General features: G+C 44.7%; 1 protein-coding gene across 4 annotated transcripts in view; it reads right to left on the minus strand.

The window, feature by feature from the left end:
- MARK1 (microtubule affinity regulating kinase 1) overlaps positions 1-19939 on the minus strand; it is a 355979-nt gene that overhangs the window by 63983 nt on the left and 272057 nt on the right. For all 4 annotated transcript variants that reach the window (XM_069233866.1, XM_069233864.1, XM_069233865.1 and 1 more), the window contains exon 14: positions 6743-6843. In XM_069233866.1, coding sequence (XP_069089967.1) covers positions 6743-6843 — 101 coding nt within the window. The remainder of the gene's footprint in view (positions 1-6742; positions 6844-19939) is intronic.

Raw genomic sequence — 19939 nt, forward strand, 5'->3', positions numbered from 1 at the left:
GTTTGGAGACTTTCTCTGCTCCTACGTACAACAGAGTACCCGGGAGCAACAGTTTTGGGTAATGATCAACGAAGCCCACACCATTCACAGTGTGTTCTTTGGCAAAAAAAAGAATCTGTATACAGCTTTCAGAGGGGATGATTTTGCCACCAACAGTCACCTACACACAAAATCATCTGAATATCCCACACCTCAAACGAACCATCAACACTACCATGACTTTGAAGAAAACATCAAGCTGAAGACAAACATCCAGAATATTGTATATACTGACTTCCGCCAGCCACAACTGTATTTACTGCCTTGGGGTTCTAGGTACGTATGATGCCAATAATGAAGTGTCCTTCGTGATCCAAATCTTGGCCCCAAAAAGAAGTGATACTACTCCACTCAGCTCCATGCCTCCCCTGGATGGCTGTGTCCTGGTGACAGGTGATGGCTAGCCACTTAGGCTGCTTTTAGCTCTGGGAGTTTCTGGTATTTCTAACTGTGCCCCTTGGAAAACTTTTCTGAACAGGAGTGATGGTAGGTAAAACAACGAAACCCATGAAAAGACCTGGCACTGTAGCGGTTAACAACAGCTGGAGACAAGACAGATGGTACGAAGAGCTTTTTCAAAAGTATGGAAAGTGATTACATGACTCAGTCTTCCACAGCGTTAGGGTTTTTGTGGATGAGAAAAGTTGGTTTAATTACCTTGTTAAAGTGAAGTTAAGCATATACCTTACTTTTATTCAGCGACTTTAAGTCCCCAAACAAATTCTGTTGGCGAAGTAAGCAACAGATTTTCTATGCACTTCTGTCTGCATCATTAAAGGCAATCAAAATTGTTTCCAAATTTGCCAGGGTTAAGAAGAGTGCTGCAATATTGTGACGTCCTGATGATTAAGCTTACATGCTTCATTGTTTAAAGAGAAAGAAGGCTAAGCTGGAGAGCCCGTGCCACCAAGAGCTGCAGATACCACAAATAATTTAACTGTTGATGCAACAAAACATTCTTAGCTTGTTGTGAGTCTTATTTAACATTACTGCAAAGTATCCATGCTGCTGCCACAGTTTAGCAGCCCTTTCTAGAAGGTCTTCTAGATGTGAGAGGATACTTTCAGTATCAATTTAGTCAAAATAAGTCAACACCACTAACTTTGTGGAAGGTCTACTTCCTTCTGTTCTTGCCATGTCATTAGGTCGTCCATCAGAAAATGAAAAAGCAAATTGTTGTTGAGTCCACTGTCTCATTTACTGGATGTGGTGACTGCTGTATGGAAGGCAAGTATTTGTCTGACAGCCCAGGCTTTAGAATTGAGGGTGTTTCTTACAAATTATATCCCTGGTGAGTCAAAGAGCTGGAGTGTGGGCCATGAAACCTGGGAAGGTTCCCTGCAGATCAAGCGATTACCCTACTGAGGTTAAAAGGGGAGAGGGGAGAACTCTCTACCATAGAAAGGCTTCAGCCCAAAGGAAGAAAGAGGCTCTCTGAAGGTGCAAGTGGCTTTCTCACCTGGATGCCCAGGGGCCAAACTGGCCTGTGTGTCAGTGAGAATATGCACTATGGAGAAGACCTACAAAATGAGACAGTTCAGTATGGCTGCATTGAATATGTCTTCACCCGTAAGAAGAAAGTAATACCATATTTCTACATTTGGAAATAACCGGTTCATTGTCCAAGAGTTTGTAATTTTTATGCCAACACAGGTATGGAGAAAGCCTCCATCTATGACCAGAGAACATGATCAATTGGTTCAAGACCAAGATCCCCGATTCCTCCAGTACGCTCGGGAGTCCTGAAAGAGTAATCCTGCCCTTACAGCAAACTTCTGTGCCTCTGCAGTCAGATATCTAGCTCTCTCTCCCTTCTTCTTCAACCCAGTTTCCTTGGTAAGTGATGCTTCTAGAAGGATTCAGGAAGTAGGCGGATAGGAAAGGAAGCACTGTAGTGCTAGACTGAATTGGGACTGCTGGTTTGTAATAACAATTTAATTACATCAAATGTTGGCTCACAGGGAGAACTTGTGACACTCAGCTTTTAGGGGTTACTTCCTCCTTTACTCAGGAGGAATGTTTGGGGAAGCACAGATAACAAAGGGCAGGGATCTGTGAAAAATAAAGGTAGCTACTTTCCATTTTACTTCAATGGAACAAAGTATTTTACCCTCTTGGGACCAGGAGGTCTGGCAACATCACAAAAATGGTGCATCCTTCTATCTACACTCTACCAGTAAAGAGATTTTCAAAGGAGTAGGGCTAGATGCCACTGATGGGCCACAAGGTACTGGAAACAGTTAACAAGAGCGACGGCCAAGGAATGAAAACTGAACCTGCTGGATATACTGTCTTTAACTGTGGTGACAGAGCACAGAAGAAAGTCAAGTGGAACCCTCTAATGCAAAAATACCTTTTCCATTCAAGTGAAAAAGTTTGATTGATTTAGGGCAGTCAAATGCACGTGTGGGTACATGGCAAGGGTGTAGTACATGCCCCTGGCCTTCCATGCATTTTGTTTCGAGTTTCTATGCAAAACGTGGTCTGTTACCATCCACTGCTGAGGAGGGTGTCCCAATAGTCTAGCAGAAGAGGGGATGGACTGTAGGCATACTTTGTACATACGAAAAACCATTAAAGCACTAAACAACACAAATATTTGGTAAGAACACAGAGCTTTACCCAAAATTTGGAACTTCATCCTTAGAATTCAGCACAGCTAAGAGCCAACATAATATTGGCTGGGGCAAGAATACAGTACACCAACAAGAGATTTACTTGTTCAATCCATATTACCTTTTCTTTGTGAGCAGATCGTCACTCTTTCCTTACACGACTCGTTTTCACATTTTATCCTGTTATTGCTTTAATGTCTGATTAAATGTTACAGCAGACAGACTACCAGAAATGAAATGTCACGATTGTTGTGCAGTATTTGCAAATATGAATAGAAGGTATTTTATTTTCTTGTTTTCTCAACCGTAATGCTTTATTTAGCTGTGTCTTGAGTTGCCATTTAATAAGCTTGGCGTGCATTGCATTTTTTGTAACATAGCAACAACTCTTACATGCATGTGCTGAACTGAAATGAAGAAAATAATAAAGGTAGTCCCTTCGGAGTGACTTAATGGAGAGCACATGCATCATCGCGTTATAAGATTACTATTAAACATTGGCGGTTCTGTGCACCGTCCATGGAGGCGTCTGTGCCCTGAACTATTACATTTCATTTAATTCATCTGGCAAGTGGCTAGAACTCTCAAACCGACTAAAACAATTATTTGCTCCACATTGACAGAAAGACTAATTTGTCCACATCTACTATCAGCTTTTAAATACCTGGAAACTGATCTCTGCCAAACACCGTAATTAAAGCGTTTCCTTGAACGTGTGTTCATCAGGGCTCTATTACTCGTTGCCATGGAAACGAGCGGCTGCCAATGGCTCGTCTAGTAGTTCACTCCGATGGAGCAAATAGTTTAAATGAGGGATCCGGCGTCATTAGCGTAACAGCCCCACAGCAGGGATTGTGCACAGGAGAATAATGGGATTGGAAATCTGAGAGGTACTTTGATGGCCAACAAGAACCATCATTTAAAAAGGGTCCAGTTTCATGAAGTACTACTTCACCATAGCAACATGTAGTGCTCTATACACATGACTGTAGAAGACCAAAACATGGGGTTAACTTGATTGCATGAACAACATGTGGTTATCCTAAATGCATGAAAAACACACTGGGTTATCATGAATGCAAGAACAACACAAGGTTATTATGAAAATAAGTACATGAATACCACATGGGGTTATAATGAATGCATTAATAATGTGTGGGTTTTTATGAATGTAAGAACACAACATGGAGGTAATCATGAATGTAAAAATTCCATGTAGAGTTAATCATGAATGTAAGGACTACACATGAAGGTTATCCTGAGAGCAAGGACACCACATGGCGTTTATCATGAATGCAAGAACACCACGTGGAGGTAATCATGAATGTAAGAACTACACATGGAGGTTATCCTGAGAGCAAGGACACCACATGGAGGTTATCACGAATGCAAGAACTACAAATGGAGGTAATCATGTATGTAAGAACAACACGTGGCGGTAATAATGAATGTAAGAACACCAACCACATGGAGGCAATCATGAATGCAAGAATACCACATGGAGGTTATCATGAATGCAAGAAGAACACATGGAGGTTATCATGAATGTATCACTACACATGGAGGCAATCATGAATGTAAGAACACCAACCATATGGCAATTATCATGAATGTAAGAACACCAACCACGTGGAGGTTATCATGAATGCAAGAACTACGCATAGAGTTTATCAGGAATGCAAGAAGAACACATGGAGGTTTTCATGAATGTAAGAACTACACATGGATGTTATCATGAATGCAAGAACTACACTTGTGGGTTATCATGAGAGCAAGAACACCACATGGAGGTTATCAGGAATGCAAGAAGGCCATATGAGATTGTCAAGAATGCATAAAGGCTATACTGCGTTTCCATGAATGCATGAGCAACACATGGGGCTACCCTGAATGCATGAACAGCAAGGGGGGTTATTATGAAAGCATGAAAACCACATGGAGTTATCCTGAATATCGAATCCTCACAATAGCTGTAAACAGTTTCCATGGGCTGCTCGACTCCAAGCCAGGAGTTGAGAGGTTCTTCGATGAAAGTGAACACACGGCAGCAGCCCTTTTGTTTCTATCAGGCAGTGAATCTGCCTCCTGGGACTAATTCCGGGGCTGGCAGGAAAGAGGGATAAGGCTGCAGTTTCCCCAAAAATACTGCACCATTGGTGGGAACTCCACATGACCGAGGTCAGGGGTCTTTAAGAGCGATCCTCAAATATGGATTGGCAATGACCTGTGTAAATTCACCTGTCAGCTTCCTGAGCTGTGGTAGATCATTCACTCCTTAATATGTTGGGGTGATTGCCATGGGCGTTCTACCCACGTGTATTTTCTGCCTTCGAGCATTTTATTACATGTGGCTCCTGTCTTATAACAAAAGTCATTTCCATGTGAGGAGCTTCTCGTCTGGTCAACCACTGATGCCTGCACAGGCGCTCTGGATGCACTCACTCAGTGTGTCGTCAAGAGCCACTAATGGGTAAGAAAAATTAAATGCTTGTGCCAGACTATGGACCAACTACAGACTAGCACGATACACTCGGGAACCTTTGAAACTGGCTGCACAACTAGTTGACTAAATGGTGCCTGAGAAGGCACCATATACTCACACTCAGGCCCCATGATGCCCCTATTTGTGACTGTATGGCTAATACTTAATTGTGGTTCTCTGTAACTAAAGCACAAAATAAACATTATATAAAATCTCACCGAACCTATCGAAAACGTTCAACCATTCAGTTGGAAAAGGATCAGGTGCGATCAGCAGATTTTCAGAATAGCTGCTCACAAACTAAAATATTTCTATGTAGTTTGTATGCAAATGTGGATATCTTGGAAATGTCTTCCTGGATCTACAATAGACCTCCCTCTTGGAGATCAACCCATATCTATGTCACCAGCCCTGGAAAAATCAATGTATTTGCTACTTCTAGACTGCATGTATGTCAGAAACATTTCAATGCTATACTTGCCTTGAAAAGCCCAATAAGAGCATTGTCTCAAATATAACTAACTACTGTATACACTCGAAGCTTCATTACTGAACAGTTCATTGTGAGACTGGAGTTGAAAATGGGGCACGGGGTCATGGGACTGAATAATCTGTTCCGCTAATATATAGATTTCAGTTCACAATGCTACCAGAGTCCACCCAAGGTCTTGACGGGCTTCACTCTTTACAGGGAGGCTTTCTTCTAATGCTGTGCAGAATGGGGCAACTTGGACATACTTCACCTTGATCCTCACCCCAAAGAACGTCACTTAACGTAGAGGAGAAACCAAGCAATACTATAACAGTGATTTCTGGAAAGTAATTTATTTTTTCTAATTTAACCTCACAAATTAAAAAAAATATTAACAAGTTAAATGATCAAATAATTTTAAAGCTAAGGAGCAATGTTAGCAGTGGTGTCAGTGTTTGAGTTACACCCACAGAAGAAACAGGAACAGGGCAGCTCATCTACAGTGTAAGGTGCTGGAGTAAGGGCTAAGGCAAGCATAGGAACGGGGCAAAGGGTCATTATGATGTAAAGTCTAGGGGAGACAGAGGTGATGGAGAAGGATGGGAGGCTTTGGGAGTAGGATATTTGAAGTAGCAGTCATTTAGCTTGAACCGATCTACAAACTCTGCATTAGCTGTGAGTGGTGCAGTAAGGGCGTTTTACCACTACGAGTTTCCCACAACTGTTCAAACCTCAAAATATTGCTAGTCTTTCACTTCCACACAACTTAGATGTGCACGCCATTAAACTAGATTACCAATACTAGTCAAACTAAACAACACATAGATAAGAAGAAAAGGGACAGCCCCCAGAGGTGTAATGGCCTGTGGACCAAGTTCACGGTGTTAGGACTAATGAATTCACACTGTGGTGTCAAAAGGGACTACCAATGCGGCTATTCCACCAGGGTTACAAACCGAGGAACATATTGCTTATCTTAAACGCTCATATTTGTTCTAATTACATTTGATGCTCACTTTTCCTACTTCCGAGAGCAAGACACTTCTTGCCACCAGCATGCAAAATTAAAATAAAAACCTACACTTGTGTGACTTTATAAATGACCAACTCGAATAAACAAATTTGATGTGGTACCTGCTGTCTTTGCCATTTTGTATTGCAGAATTTCGATCAGTAGTGCGGTCACAAACGTAAGTGTTCCTTCGAGTCATTCCACCTCCAGGAAATATGTTGTTCTTCACAGGATAAAAAAGAAAAAATATTGTATGTACAATGTAAGCATTTTTTGCAAAGGCAGCAAACTTGTCATGAAGAGCATATGTATTTTATCCCCATGCGGCTGTTCTGTGAAAAGTATCAGTCAATCGTTGCTTGATCTTGGGCAAATTGCTTACTCTCCCGTAGATTCAGTTCCGCTATACACATAACCAGGACCAAATTCTGGCATTAATTGCATTATATTAGTACATGGACATTATTAAATGTTTTAAAAAAGTGAATTTCGTATGTCAACTTCCATAGACTCTGTAGACACTCCTGCAGCCCTAACAGCTGGACGGAATTACACCAAATTTGGCAAAAAGGTACTTTTAGGTCTGCAGATTGGCCTTTTTTGTTTGGTGTAAATCCATTCAGTAGCTTTTGACATATTAAAGGAAATCCAAATTTGTATATCTGGGAGGAGCCTAAGTGCACATCTCATGGTGAGAACTGATTGGCTGTCAGCACTTTAACCAGAAAGTGCTGGCAGCTATCTTGGGACCAATATACATGATAGCACCCACAGAAATGCTTTGTAGTGAATGGCAGGTTTTGAGATTTACAAAAAGGAGAATGTATAAAGGGTAATAACAGATTGTAGTTTCAATACAAATCATTTGCTAATGGACCATACTGAATTTAGGAATTGTGGTGTGTTTCAAGGTGATTTTACCCTTTGAAAAAGCCTTCTGCTGGGATTTCATTAATCATGTTTGAGAGTAAACTGTTTTCTTATGATTTACTTCCAACAGCATGTCAGTTGATTCCCTTGTGCTCTACTGCAGCCTCTAAAGAACAACTAGAGCGCTAATAGTCTTATTTATGACAAAAGTGTGGCACACCTAAAGCCATCTTGATTGAATTAAACTGGTAAAATTTAAATTATTTATTTAGAAAGGAACACAATGAGGGGATTCGTTTTGTCATAGATGGTTACTGTTGTAGAAAGAAAACGTAGGACATGTTTTAAGTAAGTTCTCAATTATCTTCCTCTTCTATTTCAGTAAAACATTCTAACATGTAGACTCACACATGCACTTTCAACACCAGCAGTGTTGGAAGTGCAAATTTTAGTAATGCAATGTGCCCATGCAATGGAGTAAGTATGTATGTACACAATGTGTCTTAAAATAGTATTTATTTACAAATTTACAATTTTCATTCAACTTATAACGGCTACAGGCTCCCGGGGAGGTGGGAGGGCGCATGTGAATCTGCAGCGTCTCATGCCACGAACAGATGTACACTGGGTAAGTGACATTTTCCCGTTCGATGGCAAGTGTAGCTGCAGATACACATGCTGTGCATAGACTAATAAGCAGTAATCTCCCCAAAAAAGCGGTGGCTTAGCCTGTAGGAGTTGAAGTTGTCTGAAATAATGTTCTTAATACAACTTGTCCTACTGTGGCTTGTTGGGTTGTTAACACATCTACACAGTAATGTTTTGTGAATGTATGAGGCGTAGACCATGTGGCTGCCTTACAAATTTCTGTCATAGCTATATTTCCTAGAAAAACCATTGTGGCGCCTTTTTTCTTAGTGGAATGCGCTCTTGGTGTAATAGGTCGATCTCTTTTTGCTTTAATATAGCAAGTTTGAATACATTTCACTATCCATCTGGCAATGCCTTGCTTGGATATAGGATTACCTGCATGAGGTTTCTGGAAGGCTACAAACAATTGTTTTTTTTTTACAAAACTGTTTTGTTCTGTCAATGTAATACATTAGTGCTCTTTTTATGTCTAATGTATGTAAGGCTCTTTCGGCTACTGAGTCTGGTTGTGGAAAGAAGACTGGGAGTTCCACTGTTTGGTTTAGGTGGAATGGTGATATAACCTTTGGTAAGAATTTGGGATTTGTACGGAGAACCACTTTATGTTTATGTATTTGTATAAAGGGTTCTTGTATAGTAAATGCTTGTATCTCACTTACTCTTCTAAGTGATGTGATAGCTATCAGAAAGGCTACCTTCCAAGTTAAGTATTGCATTTCACAAGAGTGCATGGTGGTCCCATGAGTCGTGTTAATACAATATTAAGGTTTCACGAAGGTACTGGTGGTGTTTTCGGGGGCATGATTCTTTTTAATCCCTCCATAAATGCTTTGATGAATGGGATCCTAAAAAGCGATGTTGAATGTGTAATCTGCAGATAGGCAGATATTGCTGTGAGATGTATTTTAATAGAAGAGAATGCTAGTTTAGACTTTTGTAAGTGTAATAAGTAACTTACAATGTCCTTTGCGGAAGCATGTAGTGGTTGAATTTGATTATTGTGGCAGTAGTAAACAAACTTTTTCCATTTGTTTGCGTAACAATGTCTTGTAGTAGGTTTCCTAGCTTGTTTAATGACCTCCATACATTCTTGTGTAAGGTCTAAGTGTCCAAATTCTAAGACTTCAGGAGCCAGACTGCTAGAATGAGCGATGCTGGATTCGGGTGTCTGATCTGCTGTTTGTGTTGTGCTAGCAGGTCTGGCCTATTCGGTAACTTGATGTGAGGTACTACTGATAAATCTAGTAGTGTTGTGTATCACGGTTGGCGAGCCCAGGTTGGTGCTATTAGTATTAGTTTGAGTTTGTTTTGACTTAGTTTGTTTACCAGATAAGGAATGAGTGGGAGAGGGGGAAAAGCGTAAGCAAATATCCCTGACCAACTGATCCATAACGCATTGCCCTTGGACTGAGGGTGTGGGTACCTGGAAGCAAAGTTTTGGCATTTTGCGTTTTCTTTTGTTGCGAATAGTTCTATTTTTGGTGTTCCCCAGTGTAGAAAGTAATCTTGTAGGATCTGGGGATGAATTTCCCATTTGTGTGTTTGTTGGTGATCTCGACTGAGATTGTCGGCTAACTGGTTCTGAATGCCTGGGATGTATTGTGCTATTAGGCGAATGTGATTGTGAATTGCCCAATGCCAAACTTTCTGTGCTAAGAGACACAGTTGTGACGAGTGTGTCCCTCCTTGTTTGTTGAAGTAATACATTGTCGTCATGTTGTCGGTTTTGACAAGAATGTGTTTGTGGGCTATCAGTGGTTGAAATGCTTTTAATGCTAGAAACACTGCCCACAATCGTAACTGGTTTATGTGCAGTTGTTTTTGTTGATTGTCCCATTGTCCCTGAATGCTGTGCTGGTTGAGGTGTGCTCCCCACCCTATCATGGAAGCATCTGTTGTGATCACGTCTTGAGGCACTGGGTCTTGGAATGGCCGCCCTTGGTTTAAATTTATAGGGTTCCACCATTGAAGCGAGAAGTGTGTTTGGCGGTCTATCAACACTAGATCTTGGAGTTGACCCTGTGCTTGGGTCCATTGTTTTCCTAGGCACTGTTGTAAGGGCCGCATGTGTAATCTTGAGTTTGGGACACTGGCTATGCATGAGGACATCATGCCTAGAAGTTTCATTACAAACCTTACTTGGTAGTGTTGGTTTGGCTGTATGTTTAATGTAATATTCTGAAACGCTTGTACCCTTTGTGGACTTGGTGTGGCAATCGCTTTTTGTGTGTTGAGTGTTGCTCCCAAGTATTGTTGTATCTGGGATGGATGCAGATGTAATTTTGGGTAATTTATAGAAAACCCTAGTTTGTGTAGAGTTTCTATAACGTATTGCGTGTGAAGAAGACACTGTTGTTGAGTGCTTGTTTTTATTAACCAATCGTCTAAGTATGGGAATACGTGCACGTGCTGTCTCCTTATATGAGCGGCTACTACTGCAAGGCATTTTGTGAATACCCTTGGGGCTGTTATTCCGAACGGTAACACCTTGAATTGATAGTGCACGCCTTGTATTACAAACCTTAAGTATTTTCTGTGCGAAGGATGTATGGGTATGTGAAAGCATGCATCCTTGAGATCTAACGTTGACATGTAGTCCTGTTTTTTGAGCAAGGGAACCACGTCTTGAAGTGTTACCATGTGGAAGTGATCTGATTTGATGAAGAGATTGAGCGTTCTGAGGTCTAATATGGGTCTCAACGTTTTGTCTTTCTTTGGAATTAGGAAATATAGTGAGTAGACACCTGCTCCTTTTTGATGGTTGGGTACTAACTCTGTTGCTTGTTTTTGTAACAATGCTTGGACTTCTAGTTGTAACAGGTCTAAGTGTTGTTTGGACATATTGTGTGCTCTTGGGGCACATTGGGCGGGAAATGTATGAATTCTATGCAATAACCATGTTGGATAATGGCTAGGACCCATGCGTCCGTAGTTATGTGTGTCCAGTTTTCGTAGTATGCAGTAAGTCCCCCACCACTGGTGTTAAGTGTTGGGGTTTTGTGACATTGAAGTCACTGTTTGGTTTGACTTGTTTTAGGGCTTTGGAATTTTCCCCTTGCTCTTGGGAATTGTCCACCCCTATATGAGTCTCGAAACCCTCCTCTATGGTATTGCCCCTGGTAGGTGGGTATGGTTTGCGAGGTGGAAGGCTCTGGTGTTTGCATACGAAACCCCCCTCTAAATTGTGGCTTTCTAAATGTGCCTCTGCTTTGTGGGGAGTAGAGCGCGCCCATGGCTTTGGCCGTGTCTGTGTCCTTCTTTAATTTCTCAATTGCTGTGTCCACCTCCGGCCCAAACAATTGTTCCTGGTTAAAAGGCATGTTTAACACAGCTTGTTGGATTTCTGGTTTGAATCCTGAGCTCCGTAACCATGCATGCCTGCAAATGGTTACCGCAGTGTTGACTGTCCGTGCTGCTGTGTCTGCCGAGTCTAATGCGGACCTTAACTGGTTGTTGGATATTGCTTGTCCTTCTTCAACAACCTGTTGGGCACGTTTCTGGTGTTCTTTGGGCAAGTGCTGTATAATGTGTTGCATCTCGTCCCAGTGTGCCCGGTCGTAGTGAGCCAGTAGGGCTTGCGAGTTTGCGATTCGCCATTGATTGGCTGCCTGTGCTGCCACTCGTTTTCCCGCTGCATCAAACTTCCTACTCTCTTTGTCAGGCGGTGGTGCGTCTCCTGATGATTGAGAGTTTGCCCTCTTTCTTGCTGCTCCCACAACCACCGAATCTGGTGTCAGTTGCTGTGTTATAAACACAGGGTCCATTGGGGGAGGTTTGTATTTTTTCTCCACCCTAGGCGTGATAGCCCTTCCTTTCACTGGCTCCTGGAAGACCTGTTTTGCGTGCTTGAGCATGCCTGGGAGCATTGGCAGACTTTGGTAGGAAGTGTGGGTAGATGCAAAGGTGTTGAATAGGAAATCATCCTCTATTGGCTCTGAATGCATTGCTACATTGTGGAATGTAGCTGCCCTTGATAGTACCTGCGTGTATGCAGTACTGTCCTCTGGAGGTGACGGCCTTGTTGGGTAACAATCTGGACTGTTGTCGGATACCGGGGCATCATATAAGTCCCATGCATCCGGATCATCCTGTGTCATCCCTGTATGTGTCGGTGACTGCATTGGGGGTGTTGTTACCGGGGACAGCTGTGGTGAATGTAGTGGAGAAGGCTGTGGCAAAAACCTTGGTGGTGGTGTTTTATCTCTTGCCACCTTTGCCTTCAGCTGCATTTCTGACTCATGAAATGCCAACTTTCTTTTGATTTTAATTGGAGGAAGAGTTTGTATTTTTCCATTCTCTTTCTGGATATGCAGCCTCCTTTGGGTATGGTCTGGTTCTCCCATACCTATTTCCTGCTCAAATCTATGTTCATGCATTTGGCCAGAAAGTCCTTGCTCTTCCGTGTAAGAGCCTAATTTCGGCTCCGAGGCTGCTTTTTTCGGTACCAAAGGTTTCGAAACAGTCTTTTTCGGTTCTGAGATAACTTTTTTCACCTTGGGTGAGTCGAACTCTCGGTGCCGAGATCGTTCGGAGTCTGAATCTCGACCGAGTCGGATATCTTCGGCAGTTGTTTGACCTTTTTCGGTGCCGATGTTTGGTCACCATCTTTTCGATGGGTTAAGCCATGGCCTGCTGGCGGTGGCATCCCCTTGGCCTTTACGATCTTGGAGTGAGTCTTGGACGGGGCAGTTTTACTCACAGTTTTCTGCGTTGTCGCGGGTCGCTCACTTTCGGAGTCGTCTGAGTCCGTTCCATGGATGGAGATTCTTTCCTCCCCCTCGACGTCGAGCTGTTCTCTTGGCGTCGACGCCATTTGTAGTCTTCTGGCTCTTCGATCGCGTAGGGTCTTTTTCGATCGAAATGCCCGACAGGCCTCACAAGTATCCTCCCTGTGTTCCGGTGATAGACACAGATTACAGACCAAGTGTTGGTCTGTATAAGGATACTTTGCGTGGCACTTCGGACAGAAGCGGAAGGGGGTCCGGTCCATTAGTTTCAACGATGGACGCGGTCGGGCCGACCAGGCCCCGCTAAAGAGCAGAAGCCCCGAAGGGCCACCGGAGCGCTTCTACTATCGATGTCGATATGCTAACACTAAACCGGTACCGAGCGCGAACAATACCGTCGAATTTTCGATATTTAGATAACTTTCCCGATTCGAAATACGGAGCGAAGAGGAACACGTCCGAACCCGATGGCGGAAAGAAAACAATCTAAGATGGAGTCGACACCCATGCGCAATGGAGCCGAAAGGGAGGAGTCCCTCGGTCTTGTGACTCGAAAAGACTTCTTCGAAGAAAAACAAGTTGTAACACTCCGAGCCCAACACTAGATGGCAGGATAATGCACAGCATGTGTATCTGCAGCTACACATGCCATCAAACATATATAACATATACATACACATATATATACACACACACATTTATATATATGATGAAGTTCAAGTCTTGCCAAAATGGTTGCAAGACATGTAATGCAACAGTCATGCCTCAATAAGACTAACTACCATATTTTTTCCTTAATGCATCAGTGAACAGATGTAATCACAAATTTGTTTCTCCGCAGATGTGATAACTTATGATTCGACTATCCCAGACGTCTAGCTTTATAACTGATCTCAAACTTCATTTATTCAGCTCTCATGGGCTGAATATGAACAACAGCACTGAAATGTAAATGTTTCCCCCACTAATATCCTTTACAGATTCACATGCTTCTTCGAGTATTCCCAAGTGCCATGCTGGAAACCCTTGTGACAGTTAATATGTTCACATTACAATCACTTTCAAAGGGTCTACCACAGTGCCTTTCCAACGATCACTATGACTTTCTTTCCTCCACCTTCATGCCCTGCTGCCCTCATCCCTGTGTATCACTTCAGAGAGATTTGTAGGCATTTGCCTGTTGTAGGAAGTTGGCTCTGTATGCACTATTTCAAAGTAAGGAATAGTATGCACTGAGTCCAAGGGTTCCCCTTAGAGGTAAGATAGTGGCAAAAAGAGATAATACTAATGCTCTATTTTGTGGTAGTGTGGTCGAGCAGTAGGCTTATCAAAGGAGTAGTGTTAAGCATTTGTTGTACATACACAAGCAATAAATGAGGAACACACACTCAAAGACAATTCCAGGCCAATAGGTTTTTGTATAGAAAAATATATTTTCTTAGTTTATTTTAAGAACCACAGGTTCAAGATTTACATGTAATACTTAAAATGAAAGGTATTGCAGATAGGTACTTTAGGAACTTTGAATAATCAAAATAGCATACACAGTTTTCATATAAATCACATATAGCTATTTTAAAACTAGACAGTGCAATTTTCAACAGTTCCTGGGGGGAATAAGAGTTTGTTAGTTTTTGCAGATAAGTAAACCACCTACGGGGTTCAAGTTTGGGTCCAAGGTAGCCCATCGTTGGGGGTTCAGAGCAACCCCAAAGTTACCACACCAGCAGCTCAGGGCCGGTCAGGTGCAGAGGTCAAAATGGTGCCCAAAACGCATAGGCTTCAATGGAGAATGGGGTGCCCCGGTTCCAGTCTGCCAGCAGGTAAGTACCCATGTCTTCGGAGGGCAGACCAGGGGGGTTTTGTAGGGCACCGGGGGGGACACAAGTCAGCACAGAAAGTACACCCTCAGCAGCACGGGGGCGGCCGGGTGCAGTGTGCAAACACGCGTCGGGTTTCCAATAGAAATCAATGGGAGACCAAGGGGTCTCTTCAGCAATGAAGGCAGGCAAGGGGGGGGCTACTCGGGGTAGCCACCACCTGGGCAAGGGAGAGGGCCTCCTGGGGGTCACTCCTGCACTGGAGTTCAGATCCTTCAGGTCCTGGGGGCTGCGGGTGCAGAGTGTTTACCAGGCGTCGGGATCTGAGGAGCAGGCAGTCGCGGTCAGGGGGAGCCTGGGGATTCCCTCTGCAGGCGTCGCTGTGGGGGCTCAGGGGGGGCAACTCTGGCTACTCACGGTCTCGCAGTCGCCGGGGAGTCCTCCCTGAAGTGATTGTTCTCCACAAGTCGAGCCGGGGGCGTCGGGTGCAGAGTAGCAAGTCTCACGCTTCCGGCGGGAAACGCAAGTTGTTTCAAAGTTGCTGCTTTATTTCAAAGTTGCAGTCTTTGGTGAACAGGGCTGCTGTCCTCTGGAGTTCTTGGTCCTTCTAGAGCAGGGCAGTCCTCTGAGGATTCAGAGGTCGCTAGTCCCTGGGGAAAGCGTTACTGGAGCAGTGTCTTTAGAAGTGGGGAGATAGGCTGGTAGAGCTGGGGCCAAAGCAGTTGGTGTCTCAGTCTTCTCTGCAGGGTTTTTCAGCTTAGCAGTCCTCTTCTTCTTAGGTTGCAGAAATCTGAGTTCCTAGGTTCTGGGGAGGCCTTAAATACAAAATTTAAGGGCGTGTTTAGGTCTGGGGGGTTAGTAGCCAATGGCTACTAGCCCTGAGGGTGGGTACACCCTCTTTGTGCCTCCTCCCAAGGGGAGGGGGTCACATTCCTATCCCTATTGGGGGAATCCTCCATCTGCAAGATGGAGGATTTCTAAAAGTCAGAGTCACCTCAGCTCAGGACACCTTAAGGGGCTGTCCTGACTGGCCAGTGACGACTCCTTGTTTTTCTCATTATCTCCTCCGGCCTTGCCGCCAAAAATGGGGCCGTTGCCGGAGGGGGCGGGCAACTCCACTAGCTGGAGGGCCCTGTGGTGCTGTAACAAAGGGGGTGAGCCTTTGAGGCTCACCGCCAGGTGTTACAGTTCCTGCAGGGGGAGGTGTGAAGCACCTCCACCCCGTACAGGGTTTGTTACTAGCCACAGAGTGACAAAGGCACTCTCCCCATGTGGCCAGCAACATGTCTCTAGTGTGGCAGGCTGCTAAAACCAGTCAGCCTACACGGATAGTCGGTTAAGGTTTCAGGGGGCACCTCTAAGGTGCCCTCTGGGGTGTATGTTACAATAAAATGTACACTGGCATCAGTGTGCATTTATTGTGCTGAGAAGTTTGATACCAAACTTCACAGTTTTCAGTGTAGCCATTATGGTGCTGTGGAGTTCGTGCATGAAAGACTCCCAGACCATATACTCTTATGGCTACCCTGCACTTACAATGTCTAAGGTTTTGCTTAGACACTGTAGGGGCACAGTGCTCATGCACTGGTGCCCTCACCTATGGTAGAGTGCACCCTGCCTTAGGGCTGTAAGACCTGCTAGAGGGGTGACTTATCTATACTGCATAGGCAGTGTGAGGTTGGCATGGCACCCTGAGGGGAGTGCCATGTCGACTTGCTCGTTTTGTCCTCACTAGCACACACAAGCTGGCAAGCAGTGTGTCTGTGCTGAGTGAGGGGTCCCCAGGGTGGCATAAGACATGCTGCAGCCTTTAGAGACCTTCCCTGGCATCAGGGCCCTTGGTACCAGGGGTACCAGTTACAAGGGACTTACCTGGATGCCGGGGTGTGCCAATTGTGGAAACAAAAGTACAGGTTAGGGATAGAACACTGGTGCTGGGGCCTGGTTAGCAGGCCTCAGCACACTTTCAAATCAAAACTTAGCATCAGCAAAGGCAAAAAGTCAGGGGATAATCATGCCAAGGAGGCATTTCCTTACACAAGCCCCCACCCCCCCCCCCCACACAAACGTAAGAGGATGAGACTAACCTTTCCCAAGAGAGTCTTCATTTTCTAAGAGGAAGAACCTGGAAAGGCCATCTGCATTGGCATGGGGAGTCCCAGGTCTGTGTTCCACTATAAAGTCCATTCCCTGTAGGGAGATGGACCACCTCAACAGTTTTGGATTTTCACCTTTCATTTGCATCAGTCATCTGAGAGGTCTGTGGTCAGTTTGAACTACAAAGTGAGTACCAAAGAGGTATGGTCTCAGCTTCTTCAGGGACCAAACCACAGCAAAGACCTCCCTCTCAATGGCACTCCAACGCTGCTCCCTGGGGAGTAACCTCCTGCTAATGAAAGCAACAGGCTGGTCACGGACATCATCATTTGTTGGGGACAAAACTGCCCCTATCCCATGTTCAGAGGCATCAGTCTGCACAATGAACTGCTTGGAGTAATCTGGAGCTTTTAACACTGGTGCTGTGCACATTGCTTGTTTCAGGGTGTCAAAGGCCTGTTGGCATTCTACAGTCCAGTTTACTTTCTTGTGCATTTTCTTGGAGGTAAGTTCTGTGAGGGCTGTCACTATGGATCCATATCCCTTCACAAACCTCCTGTAGTACCCAGTCAAGCCAAGGAATGCCCTGACTTGAGTCTGGGTTTTTGGAGCTGCCCAGTCCAGGATAATCTGGATCTTAGGCTGGAGTGGCTGAACTTGGCCTCCACCTACAAGGTGTCCCAGGTAAACCACAGTTCCCTGCCCTATCTGGCATTTGGATGCCTTGATAGAGAGGCCTGCTGATTGCAGAGCCTTCAAAACTTTCTTCAGGTCGACCAGGTGATCCTGCCAGCTGGAGCTAAAGACAGCAATATCGTCAAGATAAGCTGCACTAAAGGACTCCAAGCCAGCAAGGACTTGATTCACCAACTTTTGGAAGGTGGCAGGGGCATTCTTTAAACCAAAGGGCATAACAGTAAACTGATAATGCCCATCAGGTGTGGAGAATGCTGTCTTTTCTTTTGCTCCTGGTGCCATTTTGATTTGCCAGTACCCTGCAGTTAAGTCAAAGGTACTTAAGAATTTGGCAGCACCCAATTTATCAATCAGTTCATCAGCCCTTGGAATGGGATGGGCATCTGTCTTGGTGACAGAATTAAGTCCTCTGTAGTCCACATAAAACCTCATCTCTCTCTTTCCGTCTTTGGTGTGAGGTTTGGGGACTAAGACCACTGGGCTAGCCCAGGGGCTGTCAGAGTGCTCAATGACTCCCAATTCCAGCATCTTGTGGACTTCCACCTTGATGCTTTCCTTAACTTGGTCAGACTGTCTGAATATTTTGTTTTTGACAGGCATGCTGTCTCCTGTGTCCACATCATGGGTACACAGGTGTGTCTGACCAGGGGTTAGGGAAAAGAGCTCAGCAAACTGTTGCAGGACCTTCCTACAGTCAGATTGCTGTTGGCTAGAGAGGGTGTCTGAATAGATCACTCCATCAACTGAGCCATCTTTAGGGTTTGTGGAGAGGAGATCAGGGAGAGGTTCACTCTCAGCTTCCTGGTCCTCATCTGTTACCATCAACAGATTCACATCAGCCCTGTCAAGAAAGAGCTTAAGGCGGTTCACATGGATCACCCTCTTGGGGGTCCTGCTAGTGCCTAGGTCCACCAGGTAGGTGACCTGACTCTTCTTTTCTAGAAATGGGTAAGGGCCACTCCATTTGTCCTGAAGTGCCCTGGGAGCCACAGGCTCCAGAACCCAGACTTTCTGCCCTGGTTGAAATTCAACCATTGCAGCCTTTTGGTCATACCAAAACTTCTGGAGCTGTTGGATGGCCTCAAAGTTTTTACTTGCCTTTTCCATGTACTCTGCCATCCTTGAACATAGGCCAAGTACATAGTCCACTATATCTTGCTTAGGCTCATGAAGAGGTCTCTCCCAGCCTTCTTTCACAAGAGCTAGTGGTCCCCTTACAGGGTGGCCAAACAGAAGTTCAAAGGGTGAGAACCCTACTCCCTTCTGAGGCACCTCTCTGTAAGCGAAAAGCAGACATGGCAAGAGGACATCCCATCTCCTCTTGAGTTTTTCAGGGGGCCCCATGATCATGCCTTTTAATGTCTTGTTGAATCTCTCTACAAGGCCATTAGTTTGTGGATGGTATGGTGTAGTGAATTTGTAAGTCACTCCACACTCATTCCACATGTGTTTCAGGTATGCTGACATGAAGTTGGTGCATCTGTCAGACACCACCTCCTTAGGAAAACCCACTCTGGTAAAAATACCAATGAGGGCCTTGGCTACTGCAGGGGCAGTAGTCGACCTAAGGGGAATTGCTTCAGGGTATCTAGTAGCATGATCCACTACTACTAGTATGTACATGTTCCCTGAGGCTGTGGGAGGTTCAAGTGGACCCACTATGTCCACATCCACTCTTTCAAAGGGGACCCCCACCACTGGAAGTGGAATGAGGGGGGCCTTTGGGTGTCCACCTGTCTTACCACTGGCTTGACAGGTGGCACAGGAGACACAAAACTCCTTGACCTTTTGGGACCTGTTGGGCCAATAGAAGTGGTTGACTAGTCTCTCCCACGTCTTGGTTTGTCCCAAATGCCCAGCAAGAGTAATATCATGGGCTAAGGTCAGTATGAACTCCCTAAACTCCTGAGGCACTACCACTCTCCTAGTGGCACCAGGTTTGGGATCTCTTGCCTCAGTGTAAAGGAGTCAATTTTCCCAATAGACCCTATGTGTTCCAGTTTTCTTGCCATTGGACTCTTCAGCAGCTTGCTGCCTAAGGCCTTCAAGAGAGGGACAGGTTTCTTGCCCCATACACAACTGCTCCCTTGAGGGTCCCCCTGGGCCTAAGATCTCAACCTGATAAGGTCCTAACTCCATAGGCTCAGTTCCCTCAGAGGGCAGAACTTCTTCCTGAGAAGAGAGGTTCTCTTTTTGTTGTTGTGTTGCAGCTGATTTCCCAGTTGTCTTTCCTTTTCTCTTGGTAGGCTAGGCCCTTTTTTCAGGCTCCAACTCTTCTTTTTCACCGTGAGCCTTGCACTGTGCCCTTGTCTTGACACACACCAGTTCAGGGATACCCAGCATGGCTGCATGGGTTTTCAGTTCTAACTCAGCCCATGCTGAGGACTCCAGGTCATTTCCAAGCAAACAGTCTACTGGGATATTTGAGGAGACCACCACCTGTTTCAGGCCATTGACC

Source organism: Pleurodeles waltl, chromosome 5 (genome assembly GCF_031143425.1).
Source record: "Pleurodeles waltl isolate 20211129_DDA chromosome 5, aPleWal1.hap1.20221129, whole genome shotgun sequence".
Lineage (NCBI taxonomy): Eukaryota > Metazoa > Chordata > Amphibia > Caudata > Salamandridae > Pleurodeles > Pleurodeles waltl.